At 39.6% G+C, this 27,704-nt stretch overlaps 1 protein-coding gene across 1 annotated transcript; it reads left to right on the plus strand.

The window, feature by feature from the left end:
* Nucleotides 1-8,010: 8,010 nt before the first annotated feature.
* Nucleotides 8,011-27,502, plus strand: LOC106564204 (antimicrobial peptide NK-lysin). Its single transcript, XM_014130280.3, has 4 exons — nucleotides 8,011-8,167; nucleotides 15,355-15,455; nucleotides 21,556-21,642; nucleotides 26,941-27,502. Exons 1-4 carry the CDS (start codon nucleotides 8,128-8,130, stop codon nucleotides 27,100-27,102), a joined length of 390 nt encoding a protein of 129 aa, XP_013985755.1. The 5' UTR covers nucleotides 8,011-8,127; the 3' UTR covers nucleotides 27,103-27,502.
* The last annotated feature ends 202 nt before the right edge of the window (nucleotides 27,503-27,704 follow it).

Genomic DNA, 27,704 nt, shown 5'->3' on the forward strand with positions numbered 1-27,704 from the left:
AATCATATCAAGAATATGCATATCCTTGCTTCAGGTCCTGAGCTAAAGGCAGTTAGATTTGGGTATGACATTTTAGGTGAAAATTGAAAAAAGGGGCAGATCCTTAAGTTAGGCCAGCATGTATTCACTAGTTCCAATATATCCATAATATTTGTGATTGGGGTCATATTATTTTTTAGCCCAAATGGTTCGGACACTAGAGACAAAAGTTGGCACATTGACGGTACCTACTTCAGAAGAGTCCGGTGGGGCTTGTAGACCAAAACGGATAACACCATCGTTTTCGTGGCACTCATCTTTCCATAGAGAGGTATGTTAGTTAGTAGGCCAAACCAGACGTTTGTGACAAAAATCGATTTTCGGGATGTCTCCTGGTCTGACAAACAGTGCTGTATGTCTGCCACTTTTCACCGCAGATACGGAAGGCCGACAGGCGGATGTGGTGGACTGAGCCTATACAACAAAAAAATGATATCTCTAGCTTAAACAGACAGATTTTGATAGGGATTTTTTTATTATGTCAATTAGTTTGACACCCAGTGCAGTCAAAATCTTGATTTTCCTCTGTTTTATATATATTTCCACACTATGAGGTTGGAATAATACTGTGAAATTGTGAAAAATATTATAACGCCCTTTTAGTGTAAGAGCTGTTTGAAAAGACTACCTGAAATGTCAAGCTATCTTTGTGGGATGGGATTTGATCTGGATGGTGACGTCACCAGGCGGTAAATTAGTTAATAGACCAATAAGAAAGAGAGTTCCACACGTCACGGCCAATAACAGCTAGTTTTACATTTTCCCCCTCCTCACTCAGACCACTCCCAGGCAGTCCTAGAAAAATTATTGCTTGAGAAATTGCTCATATCTTAGAAGCTATTTTTGTTTCTTTTTGACCATTTTAATGTAAAACAATCACAGGTAAGGTTGTTTTGTTGTTAACCAGAAATTATTTGATATTGAGATAAAAACTGCTTCATACTATCCCAACCCTGCACACCTGGCACTGCAGGCAGGCTAAAGCAAATGCTCAAAGTATTGAACATTTTTAAATAGTATTTGAACTCAGGTCAGCTCTCACTTGATCTATCTGACCTGCTGAGTGTTGTGGTGGTTCTGGGGCGGCGTGGAAGGTCGGGGGTCGTCGTCAGTCTTCCTCAGAGAGAAACCCCTACTGGACGACAACGACAATGCAAAACGAGAAAGAAAAAACACAGGTTGTGGTTCCACTGGCTACTAATGCCCCTTATAGTTCATAGTTACATTAAACATTAGTGACTAATGTTCAAGTGACATTCAAGACTCCCAAGGACACTACATGGCAAGCAAAATGGAGACTTAAGTCACTCAGCAAAATGATAAGAGAAAGAAAGAAGGAAATTAAAGGGAGGATCTGCTTGGGCTCTCCTGTCGTTAGCTTCCATATGGGTTCTACAGGGAAGTAAAGGGAAGGCTGTGTGTGTGTGTGTGTGTCATCAGTGCAGCTGCTACACACCTCTGCTAACCATCTCAGTCTTAGTTGAGTGACTGTTTTGACTCCTGGGCCCTGATGACATTGTAGTCAAGTCCCAGCTTCAATTCTGCTCCTCCCCCACTCTTCTCTTCTTCTTTGGCTGAAAATCGCCCATATCACCCCCCAGCCAATTGTCTATCAGATATTCCTCCTCAGGAACAAGGTCTGGCCTGCTACTGGATGACACTGCCGGCTTGCTGCTGAACTGTGGCTGTGATAGGTTCTGGGCGGCGGGTCTTGGCACTGTTGTACTCCTCCTTGCCGAAGACAGAGGGCGCCACAGCATATCTCGTTTCAAGAACAGAAGAGCTTGTTTCCTGACTGTGGGCACTTCCTGTGGAGTGGGGGCTGCAGGTAGGCGTGGGCAGACAGCCGGCAGAGGGCTGACAGAGCTGTCCAAGTCACTGTGGTCAGAGGAGCTGCTTTCATCCTGAGGAAGACAAACAGAGAGAAAGAGACAGACAGATTATTTGTCAATAGGTACAGTGCCTCACTTCTAAAACTGCCTCACAACAACTGACTGTTTATAACTTCAACAAGGAATAAAACAACTCCAGACCTGCTGCTCTTGTCTTAGTACATACTGACAGATTATATTAGTCTGAAAGTGTTGGGTCATTTAAAATTGGTTTAATTTGAAACAAATTATATTAATCTCATTCCTACTACCCCAAAGAGGATGGAGGCCTCTGTCCCTCTGTCTGTGGCGGTCGCGCTGTGCCATTAGAGTGCCTCCGTGTGGGGTGCGGAGCTACTGTAATCTCCTGGGAGCTCCTGGTTCTGGGCTGGCCGTTGGTGGATAGATAGCGCCCTCCGGTGGGGTTGAGACACTGAGTTCTCTGTATCAAAGAGATGACTGTCCTGAAGAGTGTCGAATGGCGCGGTAGTAGCAGGGACTGTGGAACAGAGCGTAGAAACATTAATTACACAGTAGAACAGTTAATGTCCTTACAGCAACAGAAGTATATGGTCCCGTGTGGCTCAGTTGGTAGAGCATGGTGTTTGCAACGCCAGGGTTGTGGGTTTGATTCACACGGGGGACCAGTACGGTGAAAAGAAATTATGAAATGTATGCATTCACCACTGTAAGTCGCTCTGGATAAGAGCGTCTGATAAATGACGTAAAATGTAAAAATGTACACTCAAGCCATAAGACTGCTGAAAGGTTAATCAAATGGCTACCTGGATAACTTGCAGTGCTGGAAAAAATGTGTTTGCCAGGAATGTCCAGAACGTTTTGGTGTCTCATTCGTTACTCCGGTGAAGACAGTTGTGTCTGGATCCACGTTGGATCTAATATGGGTCTCGTTACATTTAACAGAGAAAGCATCAAGATAATGAGTTCTTGTTTTCATAGGTTTTTGTGTCTCGGGTTGGACACCGAGTCTAGTGTGCACAATTGTGTAGAATATATTATTGCGCACACCCAACGTTATTCCTATAAATTATTCTGGATATCATGACAGCTAATTACATAACCCTAGTGGGCTTATTCCCAATGTCATCTTGTAATGAAAGAACATGATGAATACATTTTGTTTTCCATGTTAGAGCTGCAAATTTAAACAATACAAGGGGCTTGAAGTAGCCTACTTGTGAATGTGGAGCTGAGAAATTCACGTAGTCTACTGCTTTATTTGAAGGGTGTTGCGCTACTCTGTTGCGATAAAACCACGTGCGGTTATTATGACGACAACATCTAATGTCGGCTTCAATTTGTCTTTCCATACAAATCCTTCCATAAAAAAAAAAAAAAAATGTATCTGAATTTTGTTTACTTTCTTGTTATAAATACAGCAATGGTGAGACTAAAATGGTGAGATTAATGTTACCACTATTCATGTCATTATGTGTCTGAATCACCATGCATGCATCCAATATATTTAGTCAGGCAATGTCCACATTATTCTCATATTTTATTATGTAATAATAATTTGAATATCAAAGCCTAAAAAAATGCATTACTCTTAAAGTGCTAATGGCCTACTTGTGACACTTATTGCATGCTTTTTTTGGGTGGGGGTCTATATTAGGCCCTATACTTAAAATTATATAAAGGATCCAATTTTATAACATTGAGGTTCTACAATTAAGTGCTTGAAAAAGTCCCTGAAAGTCGTTGTATTTGACTTGCGAATGTCTGTATGAGCCCTGCTTAAAGGATGAAAAGTCCTAGGCCTATAGGTGGGTAGACCTACATGTGGAGTAATGGGTAATTTGCATATATTCACTTTTATTCTTCAAAGTACACATGTGGAACTGCAAGAAAATCTTATTTACGTTTGTTTCAAACCATTTGGAAATGTTGATCCCAATGTCACACATTGGACCCATTATTTATAGAAAGACCCTCCCCCCCACACACGCATATTGACACATTTGTACAATCAAAATAAACTATCTGCTGTAAACTAATCAACTAAAATACATAATAATAGCAAGCATGCATGGGCTTGGATCAAGACATAATTATTCCAGCGATAGAGCCCCACAGCGGAGGAGTCAAAATACTCGTAAAACCTAGCGGGCAAACAGGGAAATGGTTCCAATCGGTTTTCCACCAGTCATTTTTCACATAGGGGATTTTAGAAACACTTAAAATAAGGGCTGTGTTTTGTGTAGGCTTACCCTGGTGTGACGTTTTGATAACCGTGTAAATCTCTCAACGACAAGGTGACTTTTATCAATATGCCTGCTCGCTACTGCCCCCTAACTGTGAGGAAGACTCTGTTCTCACACCGCTAAAGACTGGTGTCGCTTGGAATCCAATGTGTACACTTGAGATGACCTACACTCCTTGGTCCTCATATTTGGGCCATCTTTTGATGACACAGGCTGCAGAGGGATCTCAACACCAATATGTTGTATGCATTATGTAGATATACATATTACACATGTGAATTTTGTATGTATTTGTATTGTGATTTGTAACTATTCAATGGAAAACAAATAAATTGAACATAATTATCTTTCAACTGCTTATTGCCATGGTGCTTTTTTCCATCAACCTCCCAACATTTGCTGACTGACTGAAGAAATGGTCAAGCTGAGAAATTACTTAATCTCTTAGTTCTGTCATGTTCCCCCTAGTCTCTTCCCACAGACACTGTATCTCTGACAACTCTGGGGGTGGAGTGTCATAAGTCTTGCAAGTGAAACAATGTTACCCCAAAACTTGGTGTGAGTTTGTAAAGACACACAGCTTCACACTGTAGTTTCCTTCCTTGTTAGTTAACCCACTGACTGACCATCTTCTCACTGTTTAATATTTCCACAAAGGAGGGTGTTGGGTGGGCTTCAAGATACTGTGGGAAAGTTCCTAGTCACACATCAGTGTTGTCACATCAGTGTATCACTATATCACTCAGAGACTGGACCAAGGCGATTATGGTTAGGATAACACATTTCATGACCTGTTATTGTAATTTCCAATTTATAAAAAGCAATTACTAACTGCTTTCTGTTAATGCAACTTGTGGATGGTGCTACTGCAACCTTGTTAACTATTTAAGCATACCCATGTGTGTGAAGTGCTGCTAACCACACTATTACGGTTAAGGACAGTGGTAAAAACATGCACAAACCTTTTCACAGTTTGAAATCTGTACTGTAGTATGCATGAATACTGAAATACTTTATAGAGTGCAACAAGTACATATCAGTGGCCACAGTCTCTTTCCACGGCTGCTGTGTCTAACCTATCAGATTGAGGCAAGCCAGACTAAGACATGCACGTGATTATGCTCTAGTCTAGCTAGAATCCTCTCAAAAGCAGATACAATGCCTTCGTCAAGTATTCAGACCCCTTGACTTTACACATTTTGTTAGATTACAGCCTTATTCAAAAATGGATTAAATTGTTTTTTTCCCCCTCATCAATCTACACACTATACCCCATAATGACAAAGCATATTTGTTCGCAAATGTATAATTAAAAAAAATATGACATAACACATTTACATAAGTATTCCGACCCTTTACTCAGTACTTTAAGCACATTTGGCAGCGAGTAACGCTACAAGCTTGGCACACCTGTATTTGGGGAGTTTTTCCCATTCTTTTCTGCAGTTCTTCTCAAGCTCTGTCAGGTTGGATGGGGAGTGTTGCTGCACAGCTATTTTCATGTCTCTCCAGCGATGTTCGATCAGGTTTAAGTCCGGGCTCTGGCTGGGCCACTCAAGGACATTCAGAGACTTATCCCAAAGCCACTCCTGCGTTGTCTTGGCTGTGTAAGGGTCGATGTCCTGTTGGAAGGTGAAGCTTTACCCCAGTCTGAGGTCTTGAGCCACCGTGCTTCTACATTTGCATTGCTTGCTGTTTGGGGTTTTAGGCTGGGTTTCTGTATAGCACTTTGTGACATCTGCTGATGTAAAAAGGGCTTTAGAAATACATTTGATTGAGAGCTCTGGATCAGGTTTTCATCAAGGATCACTCTGTACTTTGCTCCATTCATCTTTACCTCGATCCTGACTTGTCTCCCAGTCCCTGACGCTAAAAAACATCCCCACAGGATGATTCTGCCACCACCATGCTTCACCGTACAGATGGTGCCAGGTTTCCTCCAGACGTGACTCTTGGCATTTAGACCAAAGAGTTTAATCTTGGTTTCATCAGACCAGAGAATCTTGTGTCTCAAGGTCTGAGAGTCTTTAGGTGCCTTTTGTCAAACTCCAAGCGGGCTGTCATGTGCCTTTTACTGAGGAGTGGCTTCCGTCTGGCCACACTACCACAAAGGGCTGATTGGTGGAGCGCTGCAGAGATGGTTGACCTTCTGGAATGTTCTCCCAAAGAATTCAGAACTCTGGAGCTCTGTCAGAGTGACCATCGGGTTCTTGGTCACCTCCCTGACCAAGGCCCTTCTCCCCCGATTGCTTGGTGGTTCCAAACTTCTTCCATTTAAGAATGATGGAGGCCACTGTGTTTTTGTCAACCTTTAATGCTGCAGAAATGGGTTGGTACCCTTCCCCAGATCTTTGCCTCAACACAATCCTGTCTCGGAGTTCTACAGACAATTCCTTCGACCTCATGGCTTGGTTTTTGCTCTAACATGCGCTGTCAACTGTGGGCCCTTGTATAGACAAGTGTGTGCCTTTCCAAATCATGTCCAATCAAGTGAAGTTACCACAGGTGGACTCCATTCAAGTTGTAGAAACATATCAAGGATGATCAATTGAAACAGGATGCACCTGAGCTCAATTTCGAGTCTCATAGCAAAGGGTCTGAATACTTATGTAAATAAGTTCTGTTTATTATTTTAATACATTTGTAAAAATGTCTAAAAACTTGTTTTCACTTCGTCATTATGGGGTATTGTGTGTAGATTGCTGAGGATTTTTTATTCATTTTAAAATCCATTTTAGAATAAGGCTTTAAGGTACCAAAATGTGTAAAAAAGTCAAGGGGTTTGAATACATTCCGAAGGCAGTGTACAAACATTTAAATCGAGTCTCCCACAAACAGCAACCTTTTCCATTTGGCTTTACTGCATTTATTTGGTCATTAAACCTTTTACTATATAGCTGATAACTTTAAAATGTGACTCTCATTATCAGCAGACTACAGATAGGGAGAGGGGTTGTGGTCAGGTGAAATCAGATTCAAATCCCTGCATTATTCCACTTAATTTCAATGTCATACATTAGCATGGTTAGGAGAGCACTTCTATCATATAAAATGTAAGTGGGCTTACCAATTGTGTACACATTTAGAAAACGTGTTGGCTCTAGGTTGTGAGAGTTTTAGGCCGCACACTGAGTTGCCACAAGTCAGGATGTAGCATTTACATGTAACTGCCAAAATAATGGAAACACTTGAGTAAATGAGGGATAGATACACGTATATTGAAAGCAGGTGCTTCCACACATGGTTCCTGAGTTAATTAAGCAATTAATATCCCGTCATGCTTAGGGTCATGTATAACAATGCTGGGCAGGCCATTATTTTGGCTACGCCCCGATATGATGACAATGCCCCTATCCACAGGGCACGAGTGGTCACTGAATGGTTCGATGAGCATGAAAATAATGTAAACCATATGCAATGGTCGTCTCAGTCACCAGATCTCAACCCAATTAAACACTTATGGGTGATTCTGGACTGGTGCCTGAGACAGTGTTTTCCACCACCATCAACATAACACCAAATTATGGCATTATTGTGGAAGAAAGGAGTTGCATCCCTACAATAGAGTTTCTGAAACGTGTAGAATCTATGCCAAGGTGAATTGAAGCTGTTCTAGCTTGTGGATGCACAACGCCCTATTAAGACACTGTTGGTGTTTCCTTTATTTGGGCAGTTATCTGTATTTGTGGTACAGCTAGTGAAAAAGGAAGTCAGCTTTCTGATCTTCGCTTTGAAGAATGATAGTGTTTCAATGCCCATGTATAAAATACCTTAAACAACATTGCGCCCCCCACCCCCCTTACCCGGGCTCAGATCCAATCCCTCAACCTTGCTAACCATGCTCCTTCCCCTCTGCAACGGCAACCAATCAAGCCAGAGGCAATGGGTAGAAAAGAGCAGACGTTCTGTGCTATCCAACCAGGACCAAGTTAACTACACTGGCTTACAACAGTTGCTTTATTATCCATTTCTACCTTTTGACTGAGAAGAAGATGAGGGTCGTCAATATGGGTCTTCTGCTGGTTTGTGCAGGTAAATATATGGGTCTTCTTTTGTGAAATGTCAGGAAAATTAAATATTGAAATCCAGCTTTAGGGTAAGTCCATTTTAATTCCATACACGTTTGCCCATGGAAGAAGTGGTCAGAAAGTAACATTTCGGACCCGATTAACATTCAGGAAACAAAAGGTGCTCAAAGTTGAATAATTTTGCATACCCCACCATACCATGAGACATCCATGTCTTCATTACTGGAAAAGATAAACGGTTGAGTTTGATATCATTTAAATGCTTACAAAGTGTTGTCAAACTACAGTATTTTATTGTCTTGAATATTTTTTTTATAAAGAATTGTCATTTTGAAAACCGTTAACATGACAATGGTTAATCAAATGTCCTTATTTTTTGGCTCAGTTTTGCAGGCCTTCTCATACAGCTGCAACTGTATATGCATTCGTAAATCAAGACCTTTCTTGAGTTGGGCTCTGGGATGGTGCAACTGTTCAGAATCTAAGTCTGTGGTTGTTGTGGGGGAAAGGGGTTGAGTGTATGTGTGTGGCTGTGTATCCCATAACTGTTGCGAGGGAGTAAAAAATGTTAGGGACAATATAGGATGAATCACAATAATTGTTTGCTAAAATAATAAATGCTTGCCATAATGTAATTTTGGTAAATGGCGAAAATGGTGAGAGTTAAAAATCCTTTGCATAAACTGCCTACATTACTACAAAAATAAAGAGCTAATTATGGAATATTAGATAAAAAATCCCGTTTAAGTATATATTTTTTAATGGCTATATATAATACAAATCGAGGTGAGGGCGATGGAAATGCATTTGGCAGTTGATCTGCTTCTGTTCTGTGGGTGGCACTGTGTGCTCTTTTCGAAGGATAGGTCCCAGTCTCTCCGGGGCCATGGGATCCAGGGGGTCTTTTGGCGGTCTGCCGGGCATTGTGATGACAACCCAACTCAGGATGAGGAGGGCTTTTAGCAGGTGGAATAGTGGGGACCAATTGGAGGTTTACTCAGCAGCAATGCAAATATCATCAGCTATAGACAATCAATCATCATGTTACATTTTAATGGTACGTTTACAAACCTTATATTATGATAAATAGAATAGAAACTTGTGTCTCATTATGGTAATTGGTGAGATAAGTATAGCCAGTTATAATTGTAATGGTTTATGTGGCAGATAATAAGAAAGATAATAAGAAAAGTCTATCAGTATTTACCTGGCTAAAGAGAAGGAATATAATATCTATTGTTTACAGGAAACTCATTCAACAATTTTAGACAAAGTTTTGGGGAAAAAGGACTGGAGGGGTGAAATATATTTTTCCCATGGTCAAAGAAATTCAAAAGGGGTGATGATATTAGTTAACAGTAATTTTGATCTAAATGTGCTAATTGACCAAACACATCAAGGTAGATGGAATATTTTAAATATGTTATTGGACAATAAACAGATATGGCTTATTAACCTATACGGTCAAAATAATGATGATCCAAGCTTCTTTGAATCTATCTATCTATCTATCTATCTATCTATCTATCTATCTATCTATCTATCTATCTATCTATCTATCTATCTATCTATCTATCTATCTATATCTATATCTCTCTATATCTATCTCTATATATCTATTTATCTCTCTCTATATCTCTCTATCTAGATCTCTATCTATATCAATCTATATGTATATCTCTATCTATATCAATCTATATCTATATCAATCTATATCTATATCTCTATCTCTCTATCTATATCTCTATATATATCTCTATCTCTCTATATCTATCTATCTATCTCTCTATATCTATCTATCTATCGATATCTATTTATCTATCTCTCTATATCTATCTCTCTATATCTATCTATCTCTCTATCTATATCAATCTATATCTATCAATATCAATCTATCTCTCTATCTATCTCTCTATCTCTCTATCTCTCTATATCTATCTATATCTATCTATCTCTCTATATCTCTCTATATCTATATCTCTCTATATCTATATCTCTCTATATCTATATCTCTCTATATCTATATCTCTCTATATCTATATCTCTCTATATCTATATCTCTATCTCTATATCTCTCTATATCTATATATCTATATATCTATATCTCTATATCTATATCTCTATATCTATATATCTATATCTCTCTATCTATATCTATATTTATCCATCTCTATCTCTAGATATATCTCAACTCTACAAGCAACACTGGAATATTATTATGGTGGGAGTTTTTAATACGGTTTTAAATACCTCTATGGACCGTAAAGGAAATCACATAAAATTATCACCCTCAGGCACTTCCGGAAATCATGAATGTCATGGACATATTGGAATTAGTGGATATATGACCTAGAGAGATATACATGGCGTAGGCTTAATCAAGCTAGTCGTCTTGATTACTTTGTCATTTTCTCCGGCACCAAAACTAAAAAAAAAAAGAATAATAAAAAATAAAAGTGTTGATAGGGGACAGAATGCGGTCGGATAATCACATAATTGGCATATATCTCTTACAGAATTTCCATGTGGTGAGGATATTGGAAATTGAATCAAAGCCTACTAGATGATAACTTGTTTAAAACTAGGACAGAAGAATTTATAACTGACGTTTTCCCAAAGGTTTTTTTTCAATGACGATACATTGGAGATAATATAAGACAAGTACTGGAAACAATAGAATACTATGAAATATCGGGGAAACCAAGCCTGGTTTTCATAGGTGATTTTGAAAAAGCTTTTGATAAAGTACGACTGGAGTTTATATATAAATGCCTGGAATATTTCAATTTTGGAGAATCTCTTATAAAATGGGTTAAAGTTATGTATAGTAACCCTAGGTGTCAAATAGTAAATAATGACTACATCTCAGAAAGTTTAAACTGTCAAGAGGAGTAAAACAAGGTTATCCATTATCGGCATATCTATTTATTATTGCCGTTGAAATGTTAGCTGTTAAAATTAGATCCAACAATAATATTAAGGGATTAGAAATCTGTGGTTTAAAAACAAAAAGATGTCATTGTACGCTGTACGCTGATGATTCATGTTCTTTCAAAGCCACAATTTGAATCCCTGCACAGCCTCAGAGGATCTAGATACTTTTTCTAAACTCTCTGGATTAAAACCAAATTATGATAAATTAAATTCAAATTTTACATTACTGTGTAGTTCACCAATAAAATGGTCTGACGGGGATGTGGACATACTCAGTATAGATATATATATCCCAAACGAAAGAAATGATCTCACTCCAAAACATTTTTATAGAAAGTTAGCAGAAATCAGTAAGATTTTGCTACCATGGAAAGGAAAGGAAAATACCTGTGCAAAAATCACCCTGATTAACTCTTTAGTCATATCACAGTTTACCCATTTGCTTATAGTTTTGCCTACACCTAGTGACCTGCTTTTTAAATTATATGACGAATAAATAAATAAAATAAAATAAAATAAAAAAGGACCGATTTATATAACGAAAGGAATTCGGAGGGCAGAAATTATTAAATATTAAAGCATTAGCCCTCTCACTAAAGGCATCAGTTATACAAAAGTTATACTTAAATCCAAAATGGTTCTCTAGTAAAATAGTAAGAATGTCTCACCCCGTGTTGGGGAGGCAGGTAGCTTAGTGTTTAGAGCGTTGGGCCAGTAACTGAAAGGTTGCTAGATCAAATCCCTGAGCTGACAAGGTAAAAATCTGTTGTTCTGCCCCTGAACAAGGCAGTTAACCCACTGTTCCTTGGCCGTCATTGTAAATAAGAATTTGTTGTTAACTGACTTGCCTAGTTAAATGTAATGTGAATAAAGAACATTTTAACTAATCACTTTTGGTTATTTGAAAATGAAATCTCCAAAATATTGTTATTTTTTAAACAAGCTTTAGAAAGTTGGTTGCAATTTCAGTTTAATCCACCTGAAAAGACAGAATAATACAACAAATATTGTGGTTAAACTCAAATATACTAATTGATAAAAAAAAAAAAAAATTGATAAAATGTTTACAAAAAAAAAGGTATAATCTTTGTAAATTATATCATAAATAGGACTGGAGGAGTTGTCACACATGTAGCTAACATTGACATACGGAAATGTCTTCTCTACCCAAAATTACAACCAACTAATTGCAGCATTATCACAAAAATGGAAGAGGCAAGTGGAAGGGAGCAAAGGTAAGGAACTTGGTCCTTAATAAATACCAAAAAAATGGTTAAAGAAAATTGCGATAAATAAAAAAATAGATACCAATTTCATTGAAGGACCAAAAAAATGACAGCTGTGCCATATAAATTGCAAAAAATAGTTGGGAAGAGATTCGATGTACCGATTCAATGGCACATGGTTTATGAATTGACACGCAAAAAAACGGCGAATTCAAAACTTCAAATTTTTCAATATAAATTATACAAAATTCTTGCAACCAATAGAATGTTATATACATGGGGGATTCAATCTTCCCAGCTCTGTAGATATTGCTGCGAGGACGCAGAGTCATTATATCATTTATTTTGGTACTGTCCATATGTAGCTCGTTTTTGGTCACAGGTCCAGGAATGGCTGAAGAATTGCAACATTTACCTAGAACTAACGCTGCAGATAGCAATACTGGGTGATTTTAAAAGTTAGTGTCAATCGATCAATAATATAATAATTATTTTATCCCCCAAAAATGTTATCTTTAATTTACAACCTGTAGAAGCTATGAGAAAAGAAAGGTTCAGTACTTTTGTGAAGCATCACAGCACAATTGACAAAATAAATGGCAAATAGAAATCCAGGGAATTTTTACTAGGATTAAATGTCAGGAATTGTGAAAAACTGAGTTTAAAAGTATTTGGTTAAGGTGTATGTAAACTTCAGACTTCAACTGTATGTATGTATGTATGTATGTATGTATGTATGTATGTATGTATGTATGTATGTATGTATGTATGTATGTATGTATGTATGTATGTATGTATGTATGTATGTATGTATGCATGCATGTATGTACAGTTGAAGTCGGAAGTTTACATACACCTTAACCAAATACCTTTAAACTCAGTTTCACAATTCCTGACATTTAATCCTAGTAAAAATACCCTGTCTTAGGTCAGTTAGGATCACCACTTTATTTTAAGAATATGAAATGTCAGAATAATGGTAGAGAGAATGATTTAATTCAGCTTGTATTTCTTTCATCACATTCCCAGTGGGTCAGAAGTTTACATAGTATTTGGTAGCATTGCCTTTAAATTGTTTAACTTGGGTCAAACATTTTGGGTAGCCTTCCACAAGCTTCCCACAATAAGTTGGGTGAATTTTGGCCCATTCCTCCTGACACAGCTGGTGTAACTGAGTCAGGTTTGTAGGCTTCCTTGCTCGCACACACTTTTTCAGTTCTGCCCACAGATTTTCTATAGGTTTGAGGTCAGGGCTTTGTGATGGCCACTCCAATACCTTGACTTTGTTGTCCTTAAGGCATTTTGCTACAACGCCAGAAGAATGCTTGTGGTCATTGTCCATTAGGAAGACCCATTTGCAACCAAGCTTTAACTTCCTGACCGATGTCTTGAAATGTTGCTTCAATATAGCCACATAATTTTCCATCCTCATGATGCCATGTATTTTGAGAAGTGCACCAGTCCCTCCTGCAGCAAAGCACCCCCACAACATGATGCTGCCACCCCTGTGCTTCCCGGTTGGGGTGGTGTTCATCAGCTTGCAAGCATTCCTCTTTGTCCTCAAAACATAACGATGGTCATTATGGCCAAACAGTTATATTTTTGTTCCATATGACCAGAGGACATTTCTCCAAAAAGTATGATCTTTTGCAGTTGCAAACCGTAGTCTGGCTTTTTTATGGCAGTTTTGGAGCAGTGGCTTCTTCCTTGCTGAGCGGCCTTTTAGGTTATGTCGATATAGGACTGGTTTTACTGTGGATATAGATGCTTTTGTACCCGTTTCCTCCAGCATCTTCACAAGGTCCTTTGCTGTTGTGCGTCATGCACAAAGTAGATATCCTAATCGACTTGCCAAAACTATAGTTCGTTAACAAGACATTTATGGAGCGGCTGAAAAATGAGTTTTAATGACTCCAACCTAAGTGTGCATGTAAACTTCCAACTTCAACTGTATATAGATATTTACCCCCAAAATATATGGGGGATTGAAAATGATGCAGACAATTACATTGATGGAAGCAACAATCTGCAATATTAAAGCTGATCCACCCACTTAACTTTTTTAAAATAAAATAAAACGTTAAGTATCTAAAAACGCTTCAACTCCGATTATTTTGTAGTTTAAACCCTATTTCACATCTGAGCTTTTTGTGTTGTGTCCGCCATCGGTTGAGACAACATGCTCTTGAATACAGTATGGGTGTCATTTCAATCATAGAAAAATAATTCATAGAATGGACCTTTCCCTTCAGACCACTGCAACTTAGATGGTAAACCATTGACATTTTAAATTAGACATTTTTACTTCTAATTACTCCTACAAAGATGACCGCTGGTCCACCCGCCACCAAATGTCAACTTAAAATGGTCATGTCTATTCTGGTATCTTTTATGATTTCAATAGGTTTCCTTCCTATGGAGGATTGACAGTATAATTTAAAACAACAGATATTCCGATTCAAGTCAACATTCTCTGATGTACATTTATTAGCCAAAACATGATATCCACCCTGTCTTCAAGAGCATGTTGTGTCTCAACCGATGGATGGCACAACACAAATAACTTAGATGATGTAAAATAGGGTCTAAACTACAACATCTGTCAACATGAAAAAAAATAGAAATGTACACGTTTTTATATCAAGAATATTTACTTTGTATTTTACAACTTTCTTCCTCCAAAAATTATAAAATATTTGACAACACTGTTTGTAAGCTTTTAAATTATATTAATCTCATCCATTGAATATTTCCCAGTGATGAAGACATGGATGTCTCATGGTATGTTGGGTTATGCAAAATAGGTCAACCTTGAACACCTTTATCTCTTTAATATATTGGCATTCAGGTCTAAAAAGTCACTTTCTGAGCACTCCTACAATGGTCATATATGGAAGGAACCGTTCCAATCAAAAGGGGTGCTGTCAAAAAGTGATTGAATACAAATGGATTGACCATTTACCTATTGTAAAGATTTCACTTTTTAAAAAATAACATAAAATGACAATGCTAATAGAATATTTTTTTTTAGCCTTTGCTCAGTCCTTCAAGCCTCAAGGTGGGGGGAATCTGAGAGAGGAGGAGGCCATGTGGGGGGACTACCTAATGGACAGAGATGACAACCATGCCGAGGTAGTGTTGGAGACTTTTCATTGTATTGTATTAGTGAGTACCGCCCCGGACAAATACACCTGATTCAGGTTGATGACTAGTTAATAAGTTGAATCAGGTATGCTTGTCCGGGTCTACAAAATAATTTGTACTATTGGGGATACTCAATGACTCTAGTTGAGAAACACTGCCCTACACAATACCCAGCTGGCACATTTGGTTCCTTGGAAGGTGTGGGAACGTTTGCTTTTGGTTTAACATTGGCTGTGGGAAAGAAGATATATTTTTCCTGACCAGTAAAACTGGACTTTTTTGTTTTACATTCTGAGAACAAAAAGGAACATTGTCTGTTCTGGGAACGTTTCATTTTACGTTGCAGGGAGGTTCTGAGAAGATTTTATTTTGGTTCCTTTAACTTCTTATGGGCAGGTGGGACGGTAGCGTCCCACCTGGCCAACATCCGGTGAAATTGCAGAGCGCGAAATTGAAACTACAGAATTATAAATATTTAACTAATAATAATACATCAAAATAAAGCTTAACTTCTTGTTAACCTCTCTGGGGTATGTGGGACGCTAGCGTCCCACCCGCGGGACACACTATTCAACAGCCAGTGAAATAACAGGGCAGCAAATTCAAAACAACAAAAATCTCATAATTCAAATTTCTCAAACATACAACTATTATATCCCATTTAAAAGATACACTTCTCGTTAACCTGTTGGGGATAGGGGGCAGTATTTGCACGGCCGGATAAAAAACGTACCCGATTTAATCTGGTTGCTACTCCTGCCCAGTAACTAGAATATGCATATAATTGCAAATAATGCAAATAATTATTGGCTTTGGATAGAAAACACCCTAAAGTTTCTAAAACTGTTTGAATGGTGTCTGTGAGTATAACAGAACTCATTTGGCAGGCCAAAACCTGAGAAGATTCCAAACAGGAAGCACTCTCTCTGACTATATCTTGGCCTTCTTGATCATCTCTAACCAAAACAGGGGATCTCTGGCATAACGTGACATTTTCTAACGCTCCCATAGGCTCTCAGAAGGCGCCAGAACGATGAATGGTGGCTTTGCAGGCCATGGCTGAAAAACATTAGCGCATTTGGATACTGGTCGATCAGAGGACAATGAGACTGGAGGCGCGTGCACGAGCCGACACCATGTTTACTTTCTCTCTCTTTGAACGAAAACAATGACTCCCGGTCGGAATATTATCGCTTTTTTACGAGAAAAATAGCATAAAAATTGATTTTAAACAGCGTTTGTCACGAAACGCGTCGGGCGCGTCACCCTTCTTTACCCTTTGGATAGTGTCTTGAACGCATGAACAAAACGCCGCTATTTAGATATAACTATGGATTATTTGGAACCAATCCAACATTTGTTATTGAAGTAGAAGTCCTGGGAGTGCATTCTGACGAAGAACAGCAAAGGTAATCAAACTTTTCTAATAGTAAATCGGAGTTTGGTGAGTACCACACTTGGTGGGTGTCAAAATAGCTAGCCTGTGATGGCCGGGCTATCTACTCAGAATATTGCAAAATGTGCTTTCACCGAAAAGCTATTTTAAAATTGGACATAGCGAGTGCATAAAGGAGTTCTGTATCTATAATTCTTAAAATAATTGTTATGTTTTTTGTGAACATCGTGAGTAATTTAGTAAATTCACCGGAAGTGTTCGGTGGGAATGCTAGTCACATGCTAGTCACATGATAATGTAAAAAGCTGGTTTTTGATAGAAATATTAACTTGATTGAACAAAACATGCATGTATTGTATAACATAATGTCCTAGGATTGTCATCTGATGAAGATCATCAAAGGTTAGTGCTGCATTTAGCTGTGGTTTGGGTTTATGTGACATTATATGCTAGCTTGAAAAATGGGTGTCTGATTATTTCTGGCTGGGTACTCTGCTGACATAATCTAATGTTTTGCTTTCGTTGTAAAGCCTTTTTGAAATCGGACAGTGTGGTTAGATTAACGAGAGTCTTGTCTTTAAAATGGTGTAAAATAGTCATATGTTTGAGAAATTGAAGTAATAGCATTTCTAAGGTATTTGAATATCGCGCCATGGGATAACACTGGCTGTTGAGTAGGTGGGACGCAAGCGTCCCACTTGCCCAGAGAGGTTAATCCAACCACATTGTCCAATTTCAAAAAGGCTTTACGGCGAAAGCATAACATTAGATTATGTTAGGACAGCGCCGAGACAAGAAAAACCACACAGCCATTTTCCAAGCAAGGAGAGGTGTCACAAAAACCAGAAATACAGCTAAAATTAATCACTAACCATTGATGATCTTCATCAGATGGCACTCATAGGACTTCATGTTACACAATACATGTCTTTTTGCTAGATAAAGTTCATATTTATATCCTAAAACCCCATTTTACATTGGCTTGTAATGTTCAGAAATGTTTTGCCTCCCAAAACTGCCGGTGAATAAGCACATCAATTTACAGAAATACTCATCATAAACGTTGATAAAATATTCAACAGTTGTTCAAAGAATTATAAATACAATTCTCCTTAATGCAACCGCTGTGTCAGATTTTAAAAAAGCTTTACGGCGAAAGCAAATTTTGCAATAATCTGAGTACAGCGCTCAGATATCAAAACAAGCCATACAGATACCCGCCATTTTGGAGTCAACAGAAATTACAAATTACATTATAATATTCACTTACCTTTGATGATCTTCATCAGAATGCACTCCCAGGAATCCCAGCTCCACAATAAATGTTTGTTTTGTTCGATAAAGTCCATCATTTATGTCCAAATACCTCCTTTTTGTTCACACGTTTAGTCCACTACTCGAAATGCAGGAGGCGAGCGCAAAATGTCACGACGAAAAGTTAAAAAAGTGATATTTACGTTCATAGAAACATGTCAAATTATGTATAGCATCAATCTTTAGGATGTTTTAATCATAAATCGTCAGTAATATTCCAACCGGTCATCTGACTCCAGGACCTCTTATTCTCTCCCCAATCACAGTAGAAGCATGAAACAATGTTCTAAAGACTGTTGACATCTAGTGGAAGCCTTAGGAAGTGCAAAATGAACCCTAAATCACTGTATACTGTATAGGCAATCACTTGAAAAACTAAACTACAAACCTCAGATTTCCACACATCCTGGTTGGATTTTTCTCAGGTTTTTTCCTGCCATATGAGTTCTGTTATACTCACAGAAACCATTCAAACAGTTTCAGAAACTTCAGTGTTTTCTATCCAAATCTACTAATACTATGCATATCCTACCTTCTGAGCCTGAGTAGCAGGCAGTTTACTACAGGCACACCTTTCATCCGGAGGTCAAAATACTGCCCCCTACCATAGAGAAGTTAATCCAGCCGCTGTGTCAGATTTCAAAAAGGCTTTACGGCGAAAGCACACCATGCAATTATCTGAGGACAGCGCCCCGCATACACAACCATGAAAAACATATTTCAACCAGGCAGGTGCGACACAAAAGTCAGAAATAGCAATATAAACAATGCCTGGTCCCAGTTACATCACACATGGTCCTTTTGTTCGATAATGTCCTTCTTTATATCCATAAAAACTCAGTTTAGCTGGCGCACTTCAGTCAATAATCCACCCAGTTTCCCTCCATCAAAATGCATACAAAAAGAATCCCAAACGTTACTAATTAACTTTTCCAAACAAGTCAAACAACGTTTATAATCAAACCTTAGGTACACGAATACGTAAATAAACGATACAATTTAAGATGGAGAATCGTTAGTCTTTACTGGAGAAAAATACCAAAGAACGCGCTCTCATTCACACGCTTGGAAACGCTACAGCCAAAATGGGAGCCACCTAGAAAAACTACAATTTCTGGCTCATTTTTCTAAAAACCAGCCTGAAACTCTTTCTAAAGACTGCAGTTCCTAGGGGTTCCACTAGATCTCAACAATCTGGGAGGACTTCGCCTTATAATAAAAGTGACAGCCATTGAAAATAGTGGTAGGCTGAATTTTTTTTTTTTGGGGGGGGGGGTGGTTTGTCCTCGGGGTTTCGCCTGCCATATCAGTTCTGTTATACTCACAGACATTATTACTGAAACATTTAGTGGAATTTATTCAAAAACCTCAAAATAACCTATAATTTCCCTTCTCAAAGCATTAATATAACCTCCCAGAAAAGCAGTATTTTCAAGTCTGGATGAGAAGTGTGCCCAAAGTGTGCCCAGAAGCTAGGATATGTATATAATTGGTAGATTCGAATAGAAAACACTAAAGTTTGCAAAACTGTTAAAATAATGTCTGTGAGTATAACAGAACTGATATGGCAGGCAAAAACCTGAGGAAAATCCATCCAGGAAGTCAGATTTTTTTTATGTGGGTATTTTCAATTGAATGCCTACACAGTATCTAATGGGTTAGTACCCAGATTGCAGTTTCTATGGCTTCCACTCGATGTCAACTGTCTTTAGACAATGTTTCAGGCTTGTTTTCTGAAAAATGAAGAAGAATGAGACCTTTTTGTCAGTGGACTGAGGAAGAATTCAGAGCTGGTTTGCGCGCGTCACCGATTGCGCGCCCTTCGTTGTTTTTCCTTTCTATTGAATACACTATTGTCCGGTTGAAATATTAGCGATTATTTAGACAATTGACAACCTGAGGATTAATTATAAACATCGTTTGACATGTTTTGACGAACTTTCCAGGTACTATTAGGATGTATTCGTCTGCATGTTTTGACCGCCATTGAGCCAGTGGATTACTGAACAAAACACGCCAACAAAACAGAGTTATTGGGATATAAAGAGGGACTTTATCGAACAAAACAAAAATGTATTGTGTAGATGGGACTCTTGGGACTGCAACCATATGAAGATCTTCAAAGGTAAGTGATTCATTTTAATCCCTATTTCTGACTTTTGTAATTCCTTGACTTATTTGTAAAATGTTTGTATGCTTTTGTAAGCGGGGTGCTGTCTGCAGATAATCGCATGGTATGCTTTCGCCGTAAAGCCTTTATGAAATCTGACAAACTGGCTGGATTAACAAGAAGTTAATCTTTAAGCCGATGTATAACACATGTTTTTTATGAATGTATATTATGATTATTTCTGGTCTGCAATTTCACCGGATGTTGTCGAGGTGGGTCGTTAACGGAACGCCTGTGCCAGAACGGTTAACAGGATAGAGTTTTGTTCATGCTGAGAACGGAACATATGTTTTTAAATAGCATTCTTTGTTGAAGTTGTGTTTATGATTTTCTCAACTTTCTTGGAAGGATTTGGGAACATGAATAAATAGAACCCTGAAAACAAATTTATGCTTAAGTGCTGAAATTCCCACAGAACAACGTTGTTTCTGAACATTCGTGGAACAATTTGAGAACATGACTTTAAATAGAACCATGAGGAAACGCTATGCTAAAGTAATGAAATTCCCACAGAAGAACGTTGTTTCTTAACATTCACTGAACTATGAGAACATTCCCGATGTCAAACCAGTTGAAAACGTTCAGAGAACATTATCAAAATGTAAATGTAACCATGTTTGAGCTTTTAGGAAAGCTTATATTAAGGTAATGAAAATGTGTTTGTGTGAAGTTCCTTAAATGTGCTGAGAATGTTCCAAAGCCAACCCACTGGGTACACACTGATTGAATCAACGTTGTATCCATGTAATTTCAATGAAATTACGCTGAACCAACATGGAATAGACATCGATTTGACGTCTGTGGGAAGCAACTATCCCAGAAAGTTATGGGAAGGTTGTTTGCAAAGATAACCATAGGCCAACAACGCTCTCACCAAGCTCTAAGAAACATATGGTTCTCAGAACGGTATGTGCTAGCTGGGAAGCGTAAAGAAATTGGGGTTTGCATGAGGTAGCATGAAAAAAATGGTAGCACCAGTGCCAGTCTGTTTGTGCGACCATCCCAACTCCTTGTCACTCATTGTCATGCCAAACATGTGAAGAGAGCAGAAACAGACTAAGCCCAGTGGTGATTGTTTTAATTAATCCCAAAAGAAAGAAAAAAATATTAATCTAGGTTAATGCCATTATTTGGCAATACCATTTTGCCATATATTTAAGTAAATACCTGATCATTTTTGTAGCCTAAAATGTCTCCCTCTCCCTCAGATCAAAGCTGTCCTTCCAGGTACCTGCTTTGCGTGTAAGCGCATCATCAACAAGGTCAAGGCCCAGCTGGATGGTGATAATGACAAGGTAATGATGACAGATTGTTCTGTGACTGTAAAATGGAAGGTGAGCAATCTCACGTTAGCTTTACACTCTTGAATAAATATAATGCAAATATTAACTTGATAGTTTTAGTGTTGATGGATTCTGGGTACTAACTTCTAAACTTGGGATGGGGTTAATTATCAGATATTCTATTAAACTATTGAGTGCTTAGATTTAGAGGGTCTACATCAGAAGTTAATGATTATCTGTAGGAGGAAGGGATATGGTGTGTGCAATTAAGTTTGGAATGTGCTGAGTGCAGGGAAAACGATCACATGTGACAGCATTGATAAGGGGAGAGAGCCATGGATTAGTGATGAAGGGGGTCGAGGTGTCTGGACACGTTAAGAGAAAAAAATGTTTATTCCCCGTATCACTTCGTTTCCTGCCTAGCAATATTAAAATATATTTCACTTTTATTTAACCTGGTAGGCCAGTTGAGAACAAGTTCTCATTTACAACTGCGACCTGGCCAAGATAGAGCAAAGCAGTGCGACACAACACAGAGTTACACATGGGATAAACAAACGTACAGTCAATAACAAAATAGAAAAGTCTATATACAGTGTGGGCAAATGAAGTAAGATTAGGGAGGTAAGGCAATAAATAGGCCACAGTGGCCAAATAATTACAATTTAGCAATTAAACACTGGAGTGATAGATGTGCAGAAGATGAATGTGCAAGTAGAAATACTGGGGTGCAAAGGAGCAAAAAAAACTAATAATATGGGGATGAGGTAGTTGGGTGGGCTATTTACAGATGGGCTATGTACAGGTGCAATGATCGGTAAGCTGCTCTGACAGCTGATGCTTAAAGTTAGTGAGGGAGATGAGTCTCCAGCTTTGGTGATGTATGCAATTTGTTTCAGTCATTAACAGCAGAGAACTGGAAGGAAAGGCAGCCAAAGGAGGAGTTGGCTTTGGGGGTGACCAATGAAATATACCTGCTGGAGCGTGTGCTACGGGTGGGTGCTGCTATGCTGACCAGTGAGCTGAGATAAGGCGTGGCTTTACCTAGAGCATACAGGTCGCAGTGGTGGGTAGTATATGGGGCTTTGGTGACAAAATGGATGACACTGTGATAGACTACATCCAATTTGCTGAGTAGAGTGTTGGAGGCTGTTTTGTAAATGACATCGCCAAAGTCGAGGATCCCGTAGGATAGTCAGTTTTATGTTTGGCAGCATGAGTGAATTATGCTTTGTTGCGAAAAAGGGAGCCGATTCTAGATTTAAATTTTGGATTGGAGATGCTTACTGTTAGTCTGTAAGGAGAGTTTACAGTCTAACCAGACACCTAGATATATTTGTAGATGTCCACATATTCTAAGTCAGAACCGTCCAGAGTCGTGATGCTAGATGGGCGGGTGGGTGCGGGCAGCGACCGGTTGAAGAGCATGCATTTAGTTTTACTTGCATTTAAGAGCAGTTGGAGGCCACGGAAGGAGTGTTGTATGGCATTGAAGCTCGTCTGGAGGTTTGTTAACAGTGTCCAAAGAAGGGCCAGATGTATACAGAATGGTGTTGTCTGCGTAGAGGTGGATCAGAGAATCACCAGCAGCAAGAGCGACATCATTGATGTATACAGAGAAAAGAGTCGGCCCAGAATTGAACCCTGTGGCACCCCCATAGACTGCCAGAGGTCCGGACAACAGGTCCTCCGATTTGACACACTGAACTCTATCTGAAAAGCAGTTGGTGAACCAGGCGAGGCAGTCATTTGAGAAGCCAAGGCTGTTGAGTCTGCCGATAAGAATGCGGTGATTGACAGAGTTGAAAGCCTTGGCCAGGTCGATGAATATGGCTGCACAGTTTTGTCTTTTATCGATGGCGGTTATGATATCGTTTAGGACCTTGAGCGTGGCTGAGGTGCACCCATGACCAGCTCGGAAACTAAATTGCATAGCAGAGAAGGTACGGTGGGATTTGAAATGGCCAGTGATCTGTTTGTTAACTTGGCATTCGAAGACTTCAGAAAGGCAGGGTAGGATAGATATAGGTCTGTAACAGTTTGGGCCTAGAGCGTCACCCCCTTTGAAGAGGGGGATGACCGCATCAGCTTTCCAGTATTTAGGGATCTCAGACGAAATGAAAGAGAGGTTGAACAGGCTAGTAATAGGGGTTGCAACAATTGAGGCGGATAATTTTAGAAAGACAGGGTCCAGATTGTCTAGCCCAGCTGATTTGTAGGGGTCTAAATTTGGAACTCTTTCAGCTATCGGGATTTGGGTGAAGGAGAAATGGGGGAGGCTTGGGCAAGTTACTGTGGGGGGTGCAGGGCTGTTGACCGGGGTAGGGGTAGCCAGGTGGAAAGCATGGCCAGCCATAGAAAAATGCTTGTTGAAATTGTCAATTATTGCGGATTTATTGGTGGTGACAGTGTTTCCTAGCCTCAGTGCAGTGGGCAGCTGGGAGGAGGTGCTCTTATTCTCCATGGACTTCACAGTGTCCCAGAATTTTTTTGGGAGTTTGTGCTACAGGATGCACATTTCTGTTTGAAAAAGCCAGCCTTTGCTGTCCTAACTGCTTGTGTATTTTGGTTCCTATTTTCACTGAAATGTTGCATATCGCGGGGGCTATTCGATGCTAACGCAGTACGCCACAGGATGCTTTTGTGCTGGTCAAGGGCAGACAGGTCTGGAGTGAACCAAGGGCTATATCTTTTCTTAGTTCTACATTTTTTGAATGGGGCTTGTTTAAGATGGTGAGGAAAGCACTTTTGGAGAGCAACCAGGCATCCACTACTAACGGAATGAGGTCAATATCCTTCCAGTATACTCGGGCCAGGTCGATTAGAAAGGCCTGCTCGCTGAAGTGTTTTAGGGTGCGTTTGACAGTGATGAGGGGTGGTCGTTTGACCGCGGACCCATTACGGACGCAGGCAATGAGGCAGTGATCGCTGAGATCCTGGTTGAAGACAGCAGAGGTGTATTTAGAGGGCAGGTTAGTCAGGAGGATATCTATGAGGGTGCCCGTGTTTACGGATTTAAGGTTGTACCTGGTAGGTTCCATGATAATTTGTGTGTGATTGAGGGCATCTAGCTGAGATTGTAGGATGGCCGGGGTGTTAAGCATGTCTCAGTTTAGGTCACCTAACAGTACGAGCTCTGAAGATAGATGTGGGGCAATCAATTCCATATGGTGTCCAGGGCACAGCTGGGGGCGGAAGGTGGTCTATAACAAGCAGCAATGGTGAGAGAGTTGTTTCTGGAAAAGTGGATTTTTAAAAGTAGAAGCTCGAACTGTTTGGGCACAGACCTGGATAGCATGACAGAACACTGCAGACTAACTCCACCCCCTTTGGCAGTTCTATCTTGGCGGAAAATGTTGTAGTTGGGGATGGAAATTTCAGAATTTTTGGTGGCCTTCCTAAGTCAGGATTCAGACACGCCTAGGACATCAGGGTTGGTGGAGTGTGCTAAAGCAGTGAATAAAACAAACTTAGGGAGGAGGCTTCTGATGTTAACATGCATGAAACCAAGGCTTTTACGCTTACATTAGTCAACAAATGATAGCGCCTGGGGAGTAGGAGTGGAACTGGGGACTACAGGGCCTGGATTAACCTCTTCATCACCAGAGGAACAGTGGAGGAGTAGGATAAGGCTAAAGGCTATAAGAACTGGTCGTCTAGTGCGTTGGGGACAGAGAATAAAAGGAGCAGATTTCTGGGCATGGTAGAAAAGATTCAAGACATAATGTACAGACAAGAGTATGGTAGGATGTGAGTACAGTGGAGGTAAACCTAGGTGTTGAGTGACGATAAGAGATGTTTCATCTCTGGAGGGACAAGTTAAGCCATGTGAGGTGGGCACATGTGTGGGGTGGGACAAAATAGCTATCTAAGGCATTTTGAGTGGGACTGAAGGCTCTACAGTGAAATAAAACAGTAAAAACTAGCCAAGACAGCAGTAGACAAGGAATATTGACATCAGAGAGAGGCAAAGAAATCACAGGTGTTGATCAGGAGAGCTAAGACAACAAATGGGTAAATGGCGATGAATGGGCAGAGTGGGTCAGTTAGGTACATACAGAACCTGAGTTCGAGGCTGGGGCCGACAGTGAAACAAAATGAGGTACCGTGTTATTGAAACAGTCCAGGGGGCATCAGCTGTGTAGCCGAGTGATCATAGGGTCAAAAGAGCAGCAATAGTTGAGTCAAAGTGCTGTTTGGTAGTCACTACTATGCTAGGTGAGCATGGGACACAGCGTTTAGAAAAACTAGTGGGACGGAGCTAGTAGATGGTTCTTCGGCGACATAGCTTGTTGAGACCACATCGGGCGATCACGTCGGCAGTCCAGTCGTGATGGATTGACGGTGCTCCGTGTTGACAATAAAGGGTCCAGGCCAATTGGCATAGGAGGTATTGTAGCCCTAGCATTAGCTGGTATATGGGCCTAGCTTGAGGCTAGCTCAAGGCTAGCTGGTGCTTGCTTCGGGACAGAGGTGTTAGCTGACAGTAGCCACTCATTAGCAGCTAGCTAGCTGCGATGATCTGGAGTAATGAGCCGGTGTAATTATCCAGAGCGGCAGGAATCCGGTGATATGGTATAGAGAAGCAGTCCGATATGCTCTGGGTTGATGTCGCGCTGTGCAGACTGGCAGGTGTTGTCCGAGCTAAGGCTGGCTGATGACGGGGAAAAAAGGCGAGGTCCGCTAGCCTTGGCTAACAAAGACTAGTAGCTAGTTAGCTGGCTAGCTCCTGATGGAAGTTCTAGCTATGAGATATAAAAATAGCAGATCCGTACCACACTGGGTGAGGCGGGTTGCAGGAAAGTATATTTAGTTCGTAGATAGAAAGTGAGATTAAGATATATACGAAAAAGACTGGCTATTTACATGGGATAAGACAAAGACAGATACACACGTCCAACTGCAGCGCCATTTTGGATTCAATAAAGATACAAATGTTTAGCGAGAAGGGGGGAGACTCCACCCAAAGTTGGGTACATATACCACAACTATTGTATACATGTCTTTGTCAAATGCAACTGTATTGACCCTCTGGGAAGAATAAACTTGGTTTGAGCTGTCATAATGTCCGTTGAGGTTTTACTCTGAAAATTTGAACCTAACAGTGTAAACACAACAGTCTCATCAATGTACAGCATTTTATAGCCATAATAAATCCTAGTCAGGGTCATACTGAAATGATTGAGAAACCCCTTTATACTGCTATATCTCTGCAATTCTCACAATGTTATGTAAGCAAATGAATTTGTGTCACCAATGACACAAAAAAAACACATTCTGTAAGTGATCTCTCTATATTTTTACTTGCAGGATAACATCGCTGCTAAGTTGGATACTATTTGTGGCAGCATGGGGATACTCAAAGCCATCTGCAAGAAACTGGTCAATAAATACAAAGAAGAACTGATTACAGACCTTGTCAATGATGAGGACGCAAAGGATGCCTGTAAGAAATTGAAGCTATGCAAATAGAATACCATTTACCCATGATTGCCCTGGGCACACGTTTCTTTCAGATGAACACGCTGTCATAGCTTAGCTTTACATTATTTTCATACACAACTGTCTGGATGGAATGGCAGTCTTTAAAGCCACTTGACATTGATAAAGACTGACATTCCATCCAGCCAGAAGAGGACTGGCCACCCATCAGAGCCTGGTTCCTCTCTAGGTTTCTTCCCAGGTTCGTGCCTTTCTAGAGAGTTTTTCCTAGCCACCATGCTTTTACATCTGCATTGCTTGCTGTTTGGGGTTTTTGGCTGGGTTTCTGTGTAGCACTTTGTGACATCGGATGGTGTAAAAAGGGCTTCATAAATATATTTGATTGATTGATTACTACTGCAATTTTTATTGAATTAAATACTGAAGGTTATTCAAAACAGTCTCCTTCATTTCACAATAAAACCCTTTCTATTAATTTATACTATTTCCCTGGAATGCATTCTAGAATGAGGGGCTTTGTCTCTCCCTTTTGGATATTTTACATTGGAAAAATCAACCTGTGAATTAGGGCTCAATTTGATCGTATCACGGAAGATCCAAGTTATAGCTCGATTGAAATTTAAAGGCGAAAT

The sequence above is a fragment of the Salmo salar genome, chromosome 01, assembly GCF_965601325.2.
Source record: "Salmo salar chromosome 01, fSalSal1, whole genome shotgun sequence".
In the NCBI taxonomy this organism is placed as follows: domain Eukaryota; kingdom Metazoa; phylum Chordata; class Actinopteri; order Salmoniformes; family Salmonidae; genus Salmo; species Salmo salar.